General features: G+C 32.7%; 1 protein-coding gene across 1 annotated transcript in view; it reads right to left on the reverse strand.

The window, feature by feature from the left end:
* orb2 (cytoplasmic polyadenylation element-binding protein orb2) overlaps window positions 1-21,998 on the reverse strand; it is a 69,596-nt gene extending 47,598 nt beyond the window's left edge. The window contains exons 1-2 of the mRNA XM_089713894.1: window positions 21,751-21,998; window positions 532-616 (exon numbers count right to left, since the gene is read on the reverse strand). Of these exons, the coding sequence (XP_089570020.1) occupies window positions 532-616; window positions 21,751-21,966 (301 nt within the window). The 5' untranslated portion in view covers window positions 21,967-21,998. The remainder of the gene's footprint in view (window positions 1-531; window positions 617-21,750) is intronic.
* Between the last annotated feature and the right edge of the window lie 708 nt (window positions 21,999-22,706).

Here is a 22,706-nt window from a genome sequence, read left to right on the forward strand (position 1 = left end):
ACATTCCTATTTATTTTGTTATAAAATAAAATAGTTTGGAAAATCCAAAAGTGCACGCCTCATAATTTTTTTTAATAATTATTTATTAATTATTATTTTTGTTTATTTAATAACAATTAAACCACATCGAATCAGACCCTGAAAAATGAAAGGGTTCTATTCCTGAGCATACTCAAGCGTAAGAGAAAAAAAAAGACTCGATTAGTAAAGTATTTCGGTCGCTATCGTGTTAACAAGAAAATCCTCCGCACATACAGACACACGGACGTCCAAGACAGAACTTTTTTTAAACTGTTTTTTAACTAGTTTAAATAACAAAAATGACATCAAAAATATCATGAATGTTAAAAATAGTGTTTTTTTCTTAATATGTGTGTGTATGTATTATCTTACAAGTGCAATGTATGATACATAAAGACATTTTAAGTTTGAAAAATCAGATGTTTTGCGCGAAGTGACAGTAGTACCCACCTCAACGCTTCGCTTATGAGGCGTGCAATATGTTTTATTTGTTTTCTTTTTATATCTTACCTTTCATGTGTTCAGATGTGTCAGCTCTCATAATGTCTGTTAAATAGTGTTCTAATGATCTCATATTGTCTAGGCCTCCTCTTTCCTGTAACAAATAAAATTAACTAAATTAATTTACATTTAAAAAAATATAAGAAGGCTATAGTTTGTACAGTAAATAATTTTGGTTAAAATTTCTATGATTATCTCTACTTATTATTATAAATACAATTGATGAGTTAAGGCTGCAGTCTAGCAAAATTGCGTTTTCAACAAGTTATTTGACAATTTTTTCCCGGCTAATGAAATGATAAACTGAATTTTTTTTCTTGTTTATCAATTAGTGTTATATACGCAATGCGCGTGAATTTTTTCACATTTATAAAGTTACTTTATGTTACCTTAATCAGGCCTTAAAGATAAGTCTCTTTCCCCCAAAGACATTTCGAGCTAAGTTTGTGCACTCACTACGTTGCAACCGATTACAATTTACACAATCTGATCAGCGCATTATTATCCTTATATAGTCGTTATTAAAAACTGCTGAATACAATTGCCGAAAAACTTATGATTTTCTTAATTAGGACGTTATAAATTCATTAAATTTCCCATTTTTTGCCTTACAAAATCGATTGATAAATACTGCTAAAAGTTATTTTTTCCATTAATTTATTCGAGTTGGTTGAAGACCAATGAGTATTAATCCTTTAAAAATTTTTTTTTTTGAATTTTGATAATTCTTTAAATATTAAAAAAATATTTAAAATAATAAGTAAAAATCCTAGCGAATTTCTTTAGTCGCGCTCCTTGGGCCGGAGCGTTCTGACGTGTGCTCTACGCTCGATTTTCCTTCATACCGAAGTGAAAGTTGCTCTACTTCATTAAATTTAATATTTTTGTTAATTGATTATTTTTATCTTAGTTTTGTGCAAATATTCGTATTTTTAAACATTTGATTTCGATATGGAAAATAAACGAAAAAAATACGCGTGTAACTACTAGAAAAAAAATTATCTTCGAACATAAAGTTAATGAAACCAAATAGATTGCAAAGGTGATTGGCAACAATTTCTTTATTTTACGGGGTGTCAGTAAAGGGATGTATATTTCTTTAAAACTAAAGTAAGCTCATAAATTTTCTTATAATATAATTTTTTTGAAGTTCCAAAAATGTTTATTTTTCGTTTGAGAAATACTAAATATAATATAAACTTGTATTGAGAACTTGAACTTCCCAAGTTCATCCGGGGAAATCCCCATACGGGGAAAATGATTTGTTTACTCCAAAATTATATGCCGAGGTGTTTTAATTTTTTCTTCTAGTCATTTTCAACGTAGCGGCATGTTGTTTGATTATTAATTTTGTAACTTAAATACAGGATGTTGGTTTTATATTCTGATCTTACAGACGCGCTGACAAATTTAGTCCACCATTTCTAGTTTAGTCTACCAACTCTAAGTACCAATATTAAAACGAATGGATTATCATCACATCATCAAAACTCAGATGTAATGGAAGATCACAATAACATAGAAAATTCAGTGGGGTTGAGAACTAAACAAACAGAAGTAACAGAGACGCGAAGAATAAAAAAAGAGGACGAAAACGATAATTCGTTGATGCTTTCCCTTTTCGACGTATTGTTAGGGTACATCACCAATCTGCAAAAAACAAAACTGATAATTCCCAATTGCTGATTAAAAATGAAAAACAAATAATCGACAACAGTGGTGAAAATTTGCTGATCACAATGAAACATCCTTCAGTGGTAGCAGATTTACTCATTTAAAATGTATCGGTGAACAGCGTAAAGGAGAGGAGGACAGGAAAACATTATGAATGTGGATGGTGGATTGTATACAGGGTGTAATCGATAAGTATGTGCAGGCGATTATGACGTTATTATTGCAGGTATCAAAAAACTTAAAACTGATATCGAAATTACTTTACCTAATGAGCAAAATGACAATAATAACTTTTTAAAAGTATAACGAGAAATATCTAAAAAATTTACTTTATACACTCCCATATCAAAAAGGGAAAATGGGACTAGTAGAAGTTAAATGTCTAATTCCGGCAAAAGACATGAATGCGGAAGATGCGGTTAAAAAAAATTTAATATTTGAAATACAATGCAAAAAATAACACTTTAGTCATAGATAAGAATCATGACTATTTTTTCAAATTCAGGGACAACTAAACGTTGCAGATGCAGAAGTCTGCTTATTTGCTGTTTGGACTGGAGTGAATCATTCGTTAAAAATAGAATATATAAAAAAGTATGTAACGTTTAGGCAAAATAAAATGATGGACCATTATCAAGATTTTACATAAATTGCCTACTGTCAGAATTGATTGATTCGAGACTTCAGCATTCGATGCCCATCAAGGACCCATCCTATATCATTCAAGCGATTGAAAAAAAAGAGATTAATCCAGTGCAACCGATAAAGCATCAGAATGCTAGCAAAAGATTTATTAGGTTTATCAATATTAATCTATATATTATACATAATATAATAAATCTGTAGAAGACGCGAAGACTGACATCCGCGCGGACGGAGTCGCGGGCGGAAGCTAGTCAGTAATAAATATCTTTTGTTTTCATTTGCGTATTTTTCTATTTTATAATTTTTTAACACAAACGTTACATTTTTTTTATTAAATACAAAATTTGTTTATCCGTTTTATTAGTTAAACTGAATAACTTTCACTAAGAAACTTAGGTCGAAAAAAATGTATAGAGTTATGCATTTTGTATGGAAAGCTTATTTTTTTTATATTTCGTCCAAATTTCTTTGTAAAAGTTGATCAGTTATATAAACATGAAGTTGAAGATATCAATAGAAAGTATTCGCAAATTTTGTGTACTGATAAAAAAAAATCACCCGGTGTAATTTTCACGAAAATTGTTTCAAATTGTCATTTTTGGTACTTATTACGAATATTAAATTATACGAATGATTTAATTTTTAAAAATTAAGTGGAGCAACTTTCCCTTAGTACATTTGTATTATTTACATATAGGATGACAGGATGCATTTGTTTGCACTACTAGACCAAGCCCTTAAATTCTGAATGTAAGTCTTATTAAAGTAATATTGTTTATTCAGATAACATGAAAGACTAATCCAATAGAAAGTAGATTAAACCCGACATAGAAAATTATTCAAACAAATTAATGCCAACATTCAAATAACAACTTCCTCATAAACTCAATATGGAACTACACGTAATGCCAACATCACGGATCCTGCGTATAAACGACCAGTTACATGACCCCTCGTCCCGTACGAGCCCTCAATGATCCAGGTGTCATCGTAAACCAGCCACCTACTGACCCATTTTCGCTTACGCAGTGTGACGTCACTACAGCATTGCGCTATGACCAGCAAATACTGTAAAACGTGCCGTAATGCCAGCGCATAAAGCTCAGAATTAATCGCACGGCGCACCTCCGTACTATGTTATGCGAAATGGAACAAGCTGTTTGGTAATAGAGTGTAGACTCGGTTGCAGCGCGCTATAGAAAACTCTGATGTTCGAAATTAAAATTCGTTCTTAAAAAAATAGAGTTCAGTATTGTTTGGAGTTTGTATGCGCGAAAAGGTCAAGGGGTCAGAGCTGCAATGCGAATTTACAAAACTATTATCTATAATGCGTCCCATTTTTGAAAACGGATTGTTTACGTTTTTTAAGCATAGAAGTACATGATTTAACATTTTAAACTTATAAGAAACACCGAAACTTTTTTTTTTTATATCAACAATCTTATTTCCTATTTCAAGTTGAATAGAAATAACAAATATAAAACTTTGGCGCCTGTCAATAAAAAATAGCACTTTTTAAGATACACGTAAATTCGTGTTTTGCTATAAATTTACTTAAAATACATAATATGCTTTTTATGTATGTAATGTTATGTAAGCATTAGGTCAAATACAAACATATAGATGCTAAAATCTATTATAAAAAAAATAGATATTTCCCGCAAAATGAACGATACACAATTCTTATAAACATATTTTCAGCGCAGGGGCAACTGTTTGAAATATTTAATCAAATAAAATTAATGCACAAAAAATTTAAAAATCCTAGCTTACTTATAAAAAGTGATAATAGCGGCTTAATCGCATATAAGCGCTTCCTTCCAAGCAAACGAGAAAAGGGATAATTTGTTTATACGATAGGAACCATGAGTCCAAAAGACGGTTGTTTAGATTAATTCTCCCATCCAAAACGTAGTTTATCTGATACATACTAGTTGCGCATTGCGGTTTCATCCGCCTGGCTCCGCTTCTGTTGGTCTTAGCGTAATGATATATTACCTATATCCAATAGACTTCCTCTATAAAAAGGCTATCTAACACCGAAATAATTTTTCAAATCGGACCAGTAGTTCCTGTTATTAGTGCGTTCAAACAAACAAACTCTTCAGCTTTATAATATTTAGTATAGATTAACCAACAGAGAACTTTTCGTTTCTTTCTAAGTAAATATATTACCCAAAATTTCACATAAACGCATAATCATAACGCGAACCAGCTAGTATGAACTTATAAAATTTTAACAACTATTGATAACGGACCTGTCGTTGTTTGATTAGTTGATAAGGGCCATGTGCTGTTCCATACAAGCATTTTTGATAACGACAATCTATTTATGTAAGTACTAGCGGTCCGCCCCGGCTTCGCCCGTGGTACATAATATTTACGTTTTCTCTACATAAGCACCATCCTCGTACTTCAAGGAATATAATAAAAAAAGAATTATCGAAATCGGTTCAGCCGTTCTCGAGTTACGCGCTTACCAACACATTTTGCGATTCATTTTTATATAATACTAGCGGTCCGCCCCGGCTTCGCCCGTGGTACATATTTACGTTTTCTCTACATAAAAACCATCCTCGTACTTCAAGGAATATAATAAAAAAAGAATTATCGAAATCGGTTCAGCCGTTCTCGAGTTATGCGCTTACCAACACATTTTGCGATTCATTTTTATATATAAGATAAGAAGACTAGCGGCCCGCCCCGGCTTCGCCCGTGGTACATATGAAAAATAGATGTTGGCCGATTCTCAGACTTACCCGATATGCACAGAAAATTTCATGAGAATCGGTCCACCCGTTTCGGAGGAGTATGCAGACTAACATTGTGACACGAGAATCTATACTAATATTATAAAGCTGAAGAGTTTGTTTGTTTGTTTGTTTGTTTGTTTGTTTGTTTGTTTGAACGCACTAATCTCGGGAACTACTGGTCCGATTTGAAAAATTCTTTCGGTGTTAGATAGCCCATTTATCGAGGAAGGTTATAGGCTATATTTCATCACGCTACGGGCAACAGGAGTGGAGCCACGGGGGTGAAACCGCGCGGAGCAGCTAGTTTTATATATAAGATATGTTACGTACAAAGTTTGGCTAACTTACTACGTAGTAAGTAGTGTGTTTTAATATGTACTAGCTTTCCGCCCGCGGCTTCGCCCGCTTTATCTAAAACATAATAAATGATATATTAAAACCTTCCTCTCTAATCACTCTATCTATTAAAAAAAACCGCATCAAAATCCGTTGCGTAGTTTTAAAGATTTAAGCATACATAGGGACAGAGAAAGCGACTTTGTTTTATACTATGTCACTACATAGTAGTGATGATATCTGTGCATCTCTTCGCCCGAAACGGATGAATCTACCCAGATGTCGTTTATACCCACTGTGGAGGAAGGAAGATGGAATGCCTCCATCGAAAAACTCAAACTCCAACATTTATTTATTCAATTAGACTTCTTCTAGAAGCACTATTGAATCGTCATAACATATTTTTAACATTTACCACCGATTCGGAAAGCAGTATCTATGGAGAAGAACAGGAAACTCCATAGTTGCTCTTTTAAACTAATAATCAAAAGGGAGGATCCTCGACCTGTCTATTCGACTGCTCGGCTATATACTATGCTCTGGGTTCGTATTATGATCACTTATTTCCAGACAGTTTACGCCGTGAATTGAACTGACCTGAAAAATCATATCCACACTAATTAATTTTAATATTATAAATGCGAAAGTAACTGTAGTCTGTCTGTCTGTTACTCAATCACGCCTTTACTACTGAACCAATTTTTATGAAATTTGGTATAGAGATATTTTGATACCCGAGAAAGGACATAGGCTACTTTTTACCCCGGGACAAAGGATAGGTTTTATCCCGGAAATCCCACGGAACGGGAACTATGCGAGTTTTTCTTGGAAAACGCGGGTGAAGCCGCGGGCGGAAATCTAATAGTTTATATTTTAAACTACTGGTCTATGCATATTTAATCACTTCTGAATTGCCAAATATATTTTTTTTATGTATAATATTAAACTAGGTCTTACTCGAACCTAGGTCCAGTATTCAATGGCTCCAACCACTACACCACAGGGCAATATAAACAGAGATAATAATCTTATAACTAGGTTATCGTAGTGTGCTTATCAATATTTGTACACAGTACTTTTTGGTAACTACGTGTTAATTTTAGAAAGAAGAGAGAAAGAATAATTTATTTTGCCAAAAAACAAACACATTTAAATATACATATCGAGGAAGGCTATGTGCTATGGCTATTTATATAAAACTAGTGATCCGCCCCGGCTTCGCCCGTGGTACATATTTCGCAATAAAAGGTAGCCTATGTCCTTTCTCAGGTATCAAAATATCTCCATACCAAATTTCATGCAAATTGGTTCAGTAATTTAGGCGTGATTGAGTAACAGACAGACAGACAGAGTTACTTTCGCATTTATAATATTAGTATGGACTATCTACTTATCTCGGCTATATCACTTCGGTATCAAAAATAGAGACTGAATAACTGTAAAACTGTAGCTTCTTAATGTTAAAGGAGGTTTTAAAATCGTTCAAGTAGATACTTCTGAATTAAATCCTTTCAAAAATAATCTTAGTATTTATTCATTTAAAAAATTGTATCACTAGCTGTAAGGTTATCACTACATAGTATAAAACAAAGTCGCTTTCTCTGTCCCTATGTCCCTTTGTATGCGTGAATCTTTAAAACTACGCAACGGATTTTGATCATTGATGCGGTTATTTTAATAGATAGAGCGATTCAAGAGGAAGGTTTTAGTATATAATTTATTCGGTTTTAGACAAAGCGGGTGAATCCGCGGGCAATTTGCTAGTTATAAATAAATAAAAATAGCAAATCATTCTTCTATTAAAATATTACCTACTAAAAAACTTCACCACGTTTTACCTTATCTATCTCGCGTAACATTTTATCAATTTTCTTATCAATCTTATCAGTCATCAATCATTTGGAGATGTTCTTTTAAAATTATCATTGCAAATGGTTCGGATACACAGGGCACATAATATAATTATGGTATGGTTACACGGAGCCAAATAATTTTAGTCAAAACATACAGGTGAACTCAATTAAAGCGTGTTATAAACTAAATTTATTTATTACTAGCTTTCCGCCCGCGCCTCGTCCGCGTTTTCAATATCGGTTCAGTAGTATTTGCGTGAAAGAGTAACAAACATACACATTACACACCTACACATACACATACATCCATCCTCACAAACTATCGAATTGATAACATTACTAGGATAGGATATTTATTTTGGTTACATTAAGAACCACGATTGAAAATTCCTAGCCTTTATTTCAATAAAAGAGTCAACTCTAATTGAGTGTAGAGCAAGGTGTAAAGTATGGGAAACTAGTTGTCCGCCCCGGCTTCGCCCGTGGTAGGTTCATATTTCGCAACAAAAGGTAGCCTAAGTCCTTTCTCGGGTATCAAAATATCTCCATACCAAATTTCATGCAAATTGGTTCAGTAGTTTAGGCGTGATTAAGTAACAGACAGACAGACAGAGTTACTTTCGCATTTATAATATTAGTATGGATGAATACCAAAAATTTTTACAGAATTAGGTAAAGTTAATATGTACCTATTTTTTTAACTGCAATAAGGAAATGTTATAATTTTAGTATTATGCATCGTAGCTCCCAAACGGATGTGTCGATTTGACCGATTTTATTTAACCGATAATCTCTATATTAGATTATTCTTAACTGGAACAGTGGTCTACAATAAGATATTCAGCTGTCATAAAAACTTGTTTCAGGACATGCTAACATTAAAGTTGATTTGATTATAATATGTTTCGTTTGGTAGGTTTATTCTAAAACTCAAACATGTATGTATAAAATTAGACTACTTTTAGAAGCACTTTCGAATCGTCATTACATATTTTTAACATTTACCACCGATTCGGAAAGCAGTATATCTATGGAGTCGAAGAAGAAGAACCGGCAAGAAACTCCATAGTTGCTCTTTTAAAATCATGTCAAAATTTCAATTCAATTTTACAATATGTACCTAACTTATATCTAACTACATAATATATCATAATATGCCAAAGAATGATAATTAAAAAATATTGATATTTGCTTCAAAAATCATTCTTCTCCTTTTTAAATATTTTATTGAACTTAATTAATTCAAATTTGTAAAGCCATACAAAAATAAAAATAACAAACAATACTTTGAAAACATAAAAATAGTCATAATATATGCTTTTCAACATCTAAAATAATACAATTTTCACGCTTCAACGCGACTCGCTGGCCCTTTCACACTCGATACGTCAGAGCGAGACAGAGCACGTCTGAAACACGACATGTGACGTCACGTAATGGCGGCGCAGCCTTGAACAAAACAATATTGATAAGAACGCCAGTTGAAAATTTTTGTAAACTATCAGTAATAGAACCTGGATACATTTCACATTATTTCAAAATTTTAGATTTTTTGTTGAAAACACGACTTTTCTATACTAATACTAGGGTCCGCCCCGGCTTCGCCCGTGGTACATATGAAAAATTATAGATGTTGGCCGATTCTCAACCTTACCCGATATGCACAGAAAATTTCATGAGAATCGGTCCACCCGTTTCGGAGGAGTATGCAGACTAACACTGTGACACGAGAATTTTATATATAAGATTATAATTCTGAAGTGTTTGTTTGTTGGTTTGAGCGCGCTAATCTCAGGATCTACTGGTCCGATTTGAAAAATTCTTATGTGCTTGTGCTTATTGGTGTTAGATAGCCCATTTATCGAGTAAGGCTATATAATATCATCACGCTAAGACCAACAGGAGTTATAAACAGTCTTGCGTGAATTAAAAATGCGTGGAGATAAAATAGTCGTAAAATGTTTTGAATTGTCGATTCTTCCGCGCAATTTATTTTTACCTTACTAAAACAACAACCTTCTCCTGAGAATCCATAGTTACTTAAAATTCTAAATGCGTAAGTTTGTTTGTTTGTCTTTTCCAACGTCGCAACTCGTATAATAGAGCTATTTTGATATGATTTTTATATCTGGAGATAGTTTGGAGGCAAGAGAGTGACATTATAATAAGCTAATTTTTACCACGGTGTAAATTATCATTCCAAAAATGTTTATTTCAGTTTCATCAACACAAAGTTGCATTTCCTGTCCCTATGTCCTATGTATGCTTAAATCTTTAAAACTACGCAACGGATTTTGATGCGTTTTTTTATAGGTAGAGTGATTAAAGAGGAAGGTTTTAGTATAATATAATTTATTAGGTTTTAGACAAAGCGGGCGAAGCCGCGGGTGGTAAGCTAGTTAACTATAATCTTCTTTCAAAAGGCCATAAATACATAAAAATCACGGTATTGTCGTTTTATCAATTACAATAAAAGTTTATCAACAAATCAGAACGACTGATAACATGTATGACCAATTATTTCGTGAGTTCATTGGACTTTATCAAAACCTAGCCAATTTAATGACCTATACAAACTTCTTATTTGAAAATGTTAACCGTCTATTATTATTGAAGTGAAACTTCTTTATCGGGGTTGGAAAAAAATTTGGTGTAACATTTTTTCGTTACGCGTGACATTTTTCCGTTACGCGCCATCTTTTTCTTATCCCTACCACGCGTGATTCGACGTATTTCTGTAAAGTTGCATATAGTAATTTATTTTTTGAAAAATAAGGTCATACAGAAGTTTCACTTCTTACGTGTGTACACTAGCACACGCACACACGAAAATTTTGCTCGCACAATCTTTGCTTCTTCCTATCCTCGACTATGCTGATGCAAGCTACTTAGACCTTACTGAGGAGCAGTTAAACAAATTAGAACGCCTTCAAAATTTTGCGATAAGATTTATCTTTGGTCTTCGCAAGTTCGACCATATCTCAGACTTCCGCTCACAACTCAGATGGCTTCCTATCCGCCTTCGCCGGAATACGCATCTCCTGTCCCTCCTGTACTCAATCCTTTTCGATCCCAGAACTCCTTCCTACTTAAAAAAGAGATTTATATTTATGGGCTCGTCTCATGAATGTAATTTGCGCTCCTCTAACAATCTTACGCTTTGTATGCCTGCTCACATCTCCAAATTTTATGATTCATCTTTTACCGTGCAAGCCGTAAGATTGTGGAACTCCCTACCAACCGCAATAAAGCAAGCGCAAACTTTGAATAGTTTTAAAGCTGCAATTAAAAAATATTATCTGTCCTCATAGTCATTCTGTATCTGTTCTGTTTTACCTATTTCTCTACTTGAAATTTTTATATATCCTCTTCTGCACGTTTTTCTTTCTTTCTTATGATATATGTAATTTTATAACTTAATCATATCTATTATATTTATTTGTATTCACTCCTTGTATATGCACTATCTACCTTTTTCAATCTTTTCATTTTCCTATATCCCAAGGTTGCCTGGAAGAAATCGCTTCAAAGCGATAAGGCCGCCAATTTGTACGGTGAAGATTCTTTTTGTATATTATTGTATTGTATATCTGTGCATTGTACAATAAAGTGTTTTTTATTTATTTATTATTTTTTTAATAAATGCTCAAGAATGGCTGGTCGGATTATAATCGATTTTTTTCTTTGTTGTGTATTGTTTATGGCAGACAGACAAGCTGAAAAAAATAAAGAATTTGATTCTGTTTTTCTATCATATAGCCCGGTAAAATTACCGATAAAATAGAGATACATTGAAATTTGTTTCTATGTACTTACATAAATCTATTTCAATTTTACAGAAGGGGTAAGATTTTGTTTTCGATTTAATTTAAATATTACGCGACTGATTTAAAAAAAATATTTCACAATTTACATCTAATTTTTCCTTAGATCATTAAGTAATGGATGGATCATGGAGTACGCTGGCAAATGTTCTAACTAAACTTTCTGCTGATTTTGGTGCGGGGAGGGTAACTACTAACTCACACTATTGAAACACAATCACACATTCACAAAAATAATTTGTGTCACGAAAGTCGTAAAAATTTACGACCTTTTAAGCGACGAGTTTTTAAATTCAACTCTATCCCTAAGTTCATAAAGATTAAATTTGTATTTAATTCCAAGTTGTCTCGTGGGGAGTGTGGTTCAATATCGCGTTCTAAATTCAACTTTATAACTTAGATCATAAAGATTAAATTTGTATTTCTTTAAAAGATAGTCTCGTAAGGAATGCGGTTCATTATCGCGTTTTAAATTCAACTTTCTCTCTTAGTAGATAAAGATTAAATTTGTATATTTTCTTTCCATGATAGTCTCGTCTCTTTCTCTCTCGAAACATGACTCGATTATTTGTCTTGATCATATCGCTAAACGATACATCGACGATTATTAGAAATTGCATTTAATTAGAAATGTACGTTAAAAAATAAAAAAATATACACAAATTAAAGGTTATTCCATCTTTTTTAATATTCGACATGTTTGAATTGCTTCTGCAAGACTTGACAGTGCAAAACGGCATTTTTAGCGGAGCACTCGCAGACGTCCTTTCGATGTTTTACGAATACGCAGAGTGTTTGTAATCGATTACGCAAGTAGTTTTTATGAAAGCATAAGATTTTTCGATTCGAATAATCTTATACCTCAGCAAAAGGGGAAACGCCTGCGAGTGTTATCCATTACTTAATGATCTAAGAATTTTTCCCAAGCTCTACATGAGCAAAACCAGGCGAAGCAACTAATTTAGTAAACAGCTAGTTTTCGTGGAGCCAACTAAAACTGTGACAGGAGAAACTTACTAATTAAAAACATGACTGTTGTTTGAATTTCTATGTGTTTGTTATTTTTTACGCAAAGTCCATTGAATTAATTTTGATGATACTTAACAGTGATGTAGCTTACGTACCAGAATAACACAAACACACACAATAACACAAAAGCACTTTTGAATCGTTATAACAGTTTAAACATTTACCACTGATTCGGAAAGCATAGTATCTATGGAGAAGAACCGGCAAGAAACTCCATAGTTGCTCTTTTAAAAAAAGCTACAAAGTACAAACATACATGCTTTTGCCCGCGGATACGCGTAAACTTGTAAAATAAAAAACTATGTCCATTTGATTAGACATAGGTATTAACTGAATCATCGGGTTATCCATTTATTATCTGTGAAATTCACACGATCTAATTATCAACAAGTATTGATAAGATATAAACATGCTATAAATATTTTGATTTTAATATTTATATCCCACGCGAATTTGAATAATAAAATAGGTACTACGTATAAAATAATCATCAGACATAAAAAGGAATAGACATTAGACAAACAACGGGAATAGATGAAATAGATGAAAATTTGAGTAAATGATACCTGACTAGCTTTCCGCCCGCGGCTTCGCCCGCATTTTCAAAGATAAACCCGCATAGTTCCCGTTCCCGTGGGATTTCCGGGATAAAACCTATCCTATGTGTTAATCCAAGTTACCCTCTATATATTTTGTGCTAAAATTCATTGTAATCGGTTCAGTAGTTTTTGCGTGAAAGAGTAACAAACATCCTGCATACATCCATACAAACTTTCACATTTATCCTTACTAATATTATAAATGCGAAAGTAACTCTGTCTGTCTGTCTGTTACTCAATCACGCCTAAACTACTGAACCAATTTGCATGAAATTTGGTATGGAGATATTTTGATACCCGAGAAAGGACATAGGCTACCTTTTATTGCGAAATATGTACCACGGGCGAAGCCGGGGCGGACCATTAGTCTTATATATAAAAATGAATCGCAAAATGTGTTGGTAAGCGCATAACTCGAGAACGGCTTAACCGATTTCGATAATTCTTTTTTTATTATACTCCTTGAAGTACGAGGATGGTTCTTATGTAGAGAAAACGTAAACATGTACCACGGGCGAAGCCGGGGCGGACCGCTAGTTTATAATATTAATCTACACTAATATTATAAAGAGGAAAACTTTGTTTGTTTGTTTGTTTGATTGTAATGAATAGGCTCATAAACTACTGGACCGATTTTAAAAATTCTTTCACCATTCGAAAGCTACATTATCCACGAGTAACATAGGCTAGGTTTTATCCCGGAAATCCCACGGGAACGGGAACTATGCGGGTTTTTCTTTGAAAACGCGGGCGAAGCCGCAGGCGGAAAGCTAGTAGGATATAAAGTATAAACTGTGACTGTATATATATTTATGTACATCTAAATAATTTCAAATCATTCCACTCAATTCGTTAAAGTATCTGAATATTGCTTTAAAGTTTAAAACTCGAGCCCACATTCCATTTTCAAACTCAAAAATTCGAAATTCGAAAATTCTAAAGTCAAACATGGCGGCTCCGTTCAGCCAATCGCGTCGCATTGCCGCTGGAGAATCTAGGTTACGCGTTGCGGCGGATTGCGGCCATCTTAGTTACACGTGTTCCGTTTGTAGCAAAGAGGTTTTTTAATAATGCATTTATTTTTTAACTTTTTTTTTACCTGACCTGACAGATGTCACATTTTGGCGGGAACTGTCAAAGAGTTTTAACAGTTTAGTTTTCGGAGATTTTTTAGTTATCTGTACGACTTTTGGTTATCTATCAAGTAATCTATTTATAATTTAAAGAAACATCATGCAGGCAGGTTAGGTATTTTTATGCTTTTTTAAATTGGGGGAAGATTAATTTTTAATGTCAATGGTGCATAGAACATCTTGTCTATTACAATATGTTATATTTTCAAACATTATTTATTTTATTTATGATTCATTCAATAAAAAATGCATATCATTAAAGAAATTGAATTTCATTAAAAAAAGCAAATTAAATGTTCGGGTATTGATCTAAGTTTGATGTAGAGTTTTAAATTCGATGTACGTTAAATGTTTATATTTAAAAAAAACTATAGGCAAAGGAATTTAACAAATCACACGTCCAATATAACGAATATCACAGGCTCTTAATTTAATGCTTATAAAATAACTTTTAATATTACCCACCTAACTTGACGACCTACATACCTACAACCAATAACTTAGAAACAAACAACATATTCTACTATATTACTCCCTCTTTATATTCATTACATTATCAATTCCTAAATACATAAAACAACCATAAACATTATGAAAAACTCTACCCATCCAGTTGCTGGCCGCGCGCATCAGCGCTTACCCCCGGCCGACCGGCTGACCCAGTTTACCGGATCGATAGCCTTACGTCACATTCATTGTTGCGATATGAAAGATACCCGGGACAAACTATATCTTTGCTTTAGACTAGTTACAAGCCCCGACTCCGCCCGGAAAACTTAGGTCATACATACATATATATCATCGATCAATGATATTATATACATAATTATCACTTATAATACCACAAGAGCGCGAGTGATTTTTCCTGAAAAACTTGACGACTTTATTTGTTTGCAGGGAACCTTGAGGGAAATGCCAGATAATTTTGAAGCTCGTGGTATGGTATTATACTGATAACTGTAGATTGACACTTTTAAAAGTTCGTTATATCGTTTGAATGGAATATCCAATTTTTTTAATTTAAAAAGTATTTTATAAAGTATTTTGCTGGTATTGAAACAGTATATAATAAAACATCATTTAATGGGATAAGGATTAATATATGTGTATGGATAACATGGTTTGATTACTGTCGGTACTTCTATTTACTTTGAAAACGTAAAAAAGTTGTTGTAGTAACATAACTACTGAAGATGGACATATGGTATCGCGGACTTTCTTATAGATATTGATCCATTCTATAATACCGTAGAACATTTTTTTGTGGGATTTCCGGGATTAAACCTATCCTATGTGTTAATCCAAGTTACCCTCTATATGTGTGCAAAATTTCTTTGTAATCGGTTCAGTAGTATTTGCGTGAAAGAGTAACAAACATACACATACATACACATAGACATACATCCATCCTCACAAACTTTCGCATTATATTAGTAGGATAGGATAAACAACATTAGTTTTAGACTTAATTCATAGCAAGAAAAAATATTTTTTCACCTTCTAAAATATAGCAAAGATACTCTTTTCTTAATTTCAAGTACACATTGTTTTTTGCAACAACGGATACAATGCACTTCGAGGCATTCAAACAATCCCATAATATTATGTTTGTTTTTCATTCAACACTGGAAATGCGACTGTATCGATTTATCGAGACGCCAGCTTGAGATTGTGTTTCAGAATAATTTTATGTAAAATTATCGATAATTTTTAAGCTATTTGTAATAAATTAAAAATTTCGTCAATTATAACCAACCTAAACTACTATTTATACCTAATATTATTGAACGCGCTAATCTCAGGAACTACTGGTCCGATTTGAAAAATGATTCACTGTTGGATAGCCCATTTATTGATAGGCTATATAGGCACATCATCACGCTAAGACCAACAGGAGTGGAGCAATGCGGGTGAAACCGCGGAGCACTATATTTTTTATATTTCTGTCCTATTTTTCATGTTATGTTTATTTGTCTACCTTATAACGTCATAAAAACATATTCGAAGACGAAATATGTTAACATCAATATTTTTAAGATATTTCTTATCTTTTAGATAACGCTAGAAGATAGCATGATTCAAATAATAATATTATCTCGTTTCTTATGGAATATGTTGTTTTTACTCCAAAAAATACATTTGAATTTAGGCCGTGATGACCAATTTAAACGGAGAAAATAAAATTGAGATGGAGATAGTAAGTAGTATGTAATAGTTTTAATACTGACTTGATTTATAAGAGCAACTATGGAGTTTCTTGCCGGTTCTTCTCCGTAGATACTTCTTTCCGAATCGGTGGTAAATGTAAAAAATATGTAATGACGTTTCAAAAGTGCTTCTAGTTCTAGAAGAAGTCTAATTGAGTAAATAAATGTTTGAGTTTGAGTATGTCTGTAAAGGAGACGGTAACATACATACTTTTATCATTTACCACTTCGAAAAGAAAGCAGTTACTTTTTAAAATCATGACAATTTTAATAATCTTTATATAATAAAAATGCATCGCTAAATGTGTTGGTAAGCGCAAAACCCGAGGACGGCTAAACAGATTTCGTTAATTCTTTTTTTATAATATTCCTTGAAGTACGAGGATGGTTCTTATGGAGAGAAAACGTAAACATGTACCACGGGCGAAGTCGGGGCGGACCGCTAGTTTAACATAATAATGTGGATCCTAAGCGACCTATATAAGCAGAAGACTGTTGAATGAATGAATAAACTAATGTTTTTAACACGCTATTGTCAGATTCAATATATGTATATGTTTATATGTAACCGACATATTTGTATGAAAGCGACTCCTTTAACCGGATAGATTTAATTCAAACTTTCTACACTTATCAAGGATCGGGGACAATACAATAATTTCATGAGTTTAAGCGTGTTTTTAAACTAGGTATATCTTAATACTATTATAAAGGCGAAAGTTTGTATGGATGTATGGATGTTTGTTACTCTTTCACGTAAAAACTACTGAACCGATTACAATGAAATTTAGCACACATATAGAGGGTAACTTGGATTAACACATAGGATAGGTTTTATCCCGGAAATTCCACGGGAACGGGAACTATGCGGGTTTTCCTTTGAAAACGCGGGCGAAGCCGCGGGCGGAAATCTAGTATTTTATATTATTTATATATATATATATATATATATATATATATATATATATATATATATATATATATTATATTATTTTATATTATATATTGTATAACAAAACAAAGTCTACATAAGTTTAAATTATCTTTGACATAATTTATCAAGATATGATACACACGAGCAAGATTTTTTGACACACCTAAAATATGTAAAACCAATGTCTTACATCGTAATTTCTTCCTACTAGTATATCCTAATTCCTAGTAATCTCCTAATTTCCTAAATACTATCATACTTATATTTTCAACTGAAAAGCATAAATTGATAAATTTTTAATAAAAGTAACAAATTACGAATTCATTCAAAAACGCACTAATCTTAATGAAATGCGATAGATAGATTATAAATTAAAATTATATTATTCATATGTAAAATTAAATTAACTACAAGTAAAACCAAGGAATAAAGCTAGTGCATGTAATTGAAAAGAATCCGAAACATTCTCCTGTAACACTGACCGACTACGCCGCGTAGCAGCGTAGAGGCTGCTACGGCGTAGCTGGATTCGTACTTTGACCTAATTTATATAAAGAGCCGAAAGCTGGTGCAGTTTCTAATTATATTATTGAGGATGAATATTTATTTTAACAAGCTATACCCGTGACTTTACGTACAAATTATCTAGAAGATGATAATAATAATATAAGGAGAAGAAATTGATATTTTTTAAGCAAATATAATAAAAATGTATCGCCAAATGTGTTAAAGCGCAAAACTCGAGAACTGCTGAACCGATTTCGTTAATTATATGATAGTTTTTACGGGGAGAAAACATAAACATGTACTACGGACGAAGCTGGGGCAGACCGCTAGTTATTAATAAATATAGAAGAAAATTATATTTGTAAGTAAATATATGTTATATTATATATATTTGTAATGGAAAAAGTAAAAATGAAAACCATTTTGTTTTATTTATAGTAGAAAGCTACTAAAAGCCTTCTTTAGACTTTGCCAGGAATTATTTCTGGTAAAGACTGTGTTTTCATTACGAATCAACGCGTAGGCGTTGGCTCTAAAATAAGAAATTTATGAATGACTAGATTTCTGCCTGCGGCTTCGTCCGCGTTTTCAAAGGAAAACCCGCATAGTTCCCATTCCCGTGGGATTTCCGGGATAAAACCTATCCTATGTGTTAATCCAAGTTACCCTCTATATGTGTGCTAAATTTCATTGTAATTGGTTCAGTAGTTTATGCGTGAAAACCATACATACATACATACATACATACCTTTCCTCTTTATAATATTATATATTATATATATAGTATAGAAGTATAGATAAAAAAATTTAACAAGAATACTTTTCAAAATAGGACTATTATTTGCATATGTGTATTTAGTAGCTGTATTTTAGGTGTATTTTAGTATCTATAAATTTCAAAACTAATAATATTTGCCATCAGCATAACACAACGCTTATGGCGTTCAATTACGAAATCTCGATCCCTAAGTTAAGCAGACTATGGTACGGTCAGGCAGTTGATGGGTGACCGCCATTGCAGCTAAACAATTTGGTAACTAATCAGGTAAAGGGCTGATTTTTCAATCCTTGGTTAAAACTTATTCGTCGAATAACGTATTAAACTAACATTTCAAAAATGTATTCTAATTGTCCGTATTTGACAGTTTACAGGTGACATTTTAATATGTTCGTGTAAGACTTTTTTAGACAGATAGGTACATTTGAACCAAGGATTGAAAAATCGGCCCTAAATATTTTTAAGTTATGTGAAGTCAAGGCGGCAATTACAAGCCGTGCTAAATCCTAACAATTTGGAAGTCACTTCCGATTTGACTAAACATTTACGATCTTGCATATTTCATGTAGAGTCACGTCATTACTAATTAATAAATAATTATTATCTGTATCCATGTGATTTTCCATGGGCAAAGTTGATTTTATTATATAAAAATTAAGATTTGTAGACTTTTCCTTCCACCATTAATTTACATTATACAATGCTAATGAACATTAAAAGTTTTATTATGATAATAATTATACTAGTCATTAATATTAGTATGTTTGTTAGTTTGTTTCTATTTTACTATGTAACATATAAATTTGACTTGGTATTCATGAAAGTAGACTTGTTTCCTACTTCCTACGCTGTGTGCGGAAAAAATTACTCAAAGCAAGTAATATGTAAATCTTCATAATATTATGTAGTCTACCAACTTCTCTAACATATATCAGAGTGTGGTGTTCCCGTATTTATTTATTTAAACAGAATTATTCATTGTACTTACAGTAATTATACCAAAACGTACATTGAATTTAGTAACGTATTACTACACTAGCTGTGCTCCGCGGTTTCACCCGCATTACTACGCTCCTGTTGGTCTTAGCGTGATGATATTTATAGTCTATAGCCTTCCTCGATTTAAAATGGGCTAATCTAACACCGATTTTTTTTTTTAATCGGATCAATAGTTCCTGAAATTAGCCGATTTTTCCTGAATATGCCGTGTTCCCGCAGCACAATGCGGGTGTCAAATGTACTCCATCGCACGTGAAGTGGAGCGCGGGTTAGTTAGTCTTTAGAAGGAATTTCGACTTGTCTATCCCTTAGATTACAATATCCATAAGTCCTTTTAAATAAGTACGATTAATAAAATAAATGAAAATATAATTACTAACCGAACTAGTAAAAGTTCTTATAAGACAGTGGACACCCTTATCCTTTAGGGGTGGTTAAAATAGTTTACGACCTATTTCTACCAAAACAGATAATTATTATACAGATTGGTCAAGCCCTTTTGGAAAATTTAGTCACGAACTAGAACACGAGCATGTAGAAATAGAGTCACATAATTAAATAATTTCATAGTGATATTAGTTAAGATAATTTCATATATAAATATGATGTAAAATAAATATATTTTAATCAATCTTAGTTACAAAAAAGCTTATTTTTAACATGTGCTTAGCCAGGTATCATTACACCATGAAAAATCTTAAAATAGATTTCAAATCGACACGTCCTACGTATAAGTCAGTAAGTGAAAAACGCCATAAGTGATAAGTCAGTAAGTGAACAACGCCATTTTTACAGGAGGCAAAAACAAAGTTGGCATAAGTTGGTCGAGTTACTGTGTCGATACTAATATTGTTATCGATTTGTCAATGTAATTTTTTATACATATTATTAACTTTTATCGTTTTAGCACAAGATTCCTTCATCAGAACTTGACCCAATTTTAATGGGACCACGCCTGAAGTGTCCTATTTAATTTAATCTATACTAATATTAAAAACTGAAGAGTTTGTTTGTTTGAACGCGCTAATCCCAGGAACTACTGGTCCGATTGGAAAAAATCTTTCGGTGTTAGATAGCCCATTTATCAAGGAAGGCTATAGGCTATATATTATCATCACGCTAAGACCAACAGTAGCGGAGAAATGCGGATAAAACCGCAATTCTACGTTATTATAAGTTATGACAAAATAATACAGACAGTTAAAAATGTTTAGTAGAGTTTGTGCGTTTATGAGGATATAATTCCATATTTAACATAAGTAAAAATTATATTACATTTAAATACGAAATAGAAATAGGTCAATCAATTTCGCATTTTAACATAATATATGTAGATTGTTTACCTGCGTAAACAATTTTTAAGGAAGTTATTTTGAAACAATTTTCCTAATTGTTTACGACTCTACATTTAATTCAACAGATTTAATTATTTGTTTTTTACCATTTTTAACTATTTTTGTGTCATTTCCATTTCCATACAAATACTTAGACTTTAAAATATCAAATATTCTTATTTAAAAAATGTATTACGATATATAGAGTTATTTTTGTTATCTGCGTAATAAATATGTTTTGAATAGGTTAATGCATATGTACATGAAAATACTTATCAATATAAAAAGAAAAACACTTCGAAAATAACTTAAAAACAATTTTAGTTACAACAGTCGTAAAATATAACCTTACATAATGAAAAATAAACGTTCAAGTGGATCTGATAAGCGCTGTGTAAGTTATGTTTAAGTGAAATTTACTTAGAATTGTAATTTCAGTATTTTCGTGACTTATTGTACAAAATTGTTACCCTAAATCGATTATGAATTGTATTACATACTATTATAGTAAAAAATGTTGTCTTTCAGTATTATGTTTCGAATCAAAACTACGCATTAAATTATTATCAACGATTATTCACGGGAAATAGAAAAAATCGATTATTTTCACAACTTATCATCACCTGAAACGGTTCATCTGGTTTGCCTGGGTACGAGGCGCTGCGTCTGTAATCTGGAGGTCTAGGTGGCGCTGGTGCCCTCCGCCACGGGGCGAAGGCCGAGGGCTGCGGGGGCTGCGGCGTCGGCCACCTGTACTGTGGCGCCCTACGGAACGGAGCCCTGTACTGCCGTTCATCATCAGCGACGCCCGGCGCGCCGGGATATTGTAATTCACCCATGCAAGCGTGCTATGCGTCCGACCTACAGTGTGGTCGGATCACGACTGACGATAAGAGCACAAGGGTCGATTGACTGCGCGCGCATTTTCAACACGGCACAACTTGGTTACCGATTTTTTATCTGTTGTAAGTACGTTTAGTTCAGGGAAATGCCGCGGCGCTAGGTGTGACATTTGAATTGAAAATTCGTGTGATAACAGTTATGTTTTGCGTTTTTTGGTTTAAAAGCAAAATTAAGAGTATGTTGTGTAGATATTATAGTTATTGTAATGTACTGGTGGCCCCAGTAGACATTATTCTGCCCTTTTGCTTCTTTTTTTCATGTTTTCTCTCCAAAAGAACCTTATTGTGCCTTTACAAAAACGTTAAAATTATAGTAATTGGTAGAGCCGTTCTCGAGTTTTACTCTTATCTACGTGTATGGCGATTTTTATTATATAGATAGATATAACTGTATTTACAAGTCATATTGGAATTAGATTAAGAATAATTGAAATGTTTAAGCTATTTTTATAAATAAACATTTCAAATACATTTAGTAATTAACGTTACGAATGTATAACTATTCTGTGAATTATTTTGTGTCCACTATTTATAGATTTGGCCTAGATATATTGTTATAAACACTAGTTATATTGTTATAATCAATGAACACAAAAACTAAATGTAGGGCTAAGCTATACTTTAAGCAATCTTATAAAAGCGTACTTATGTGCAAATATGCCAATGAATACTAAAAA

Source organism: Colias philodice, chromosome 31 (assembly GCF_061535455.1).
Source record: "Colias philodice isolate Cphi_HAF_F1 chromosome 31, ilColPhil1 Martin Lab GWU primary, whole genome shotgun sequence".
In the NCBI taxonomy this organism is placed as follows: domain Eukaryota; kingdom Metazoa; phylum Arthropoda; class Insecta; order Lepidoptera; family Pieridae; genus Colias; species Colias philodice.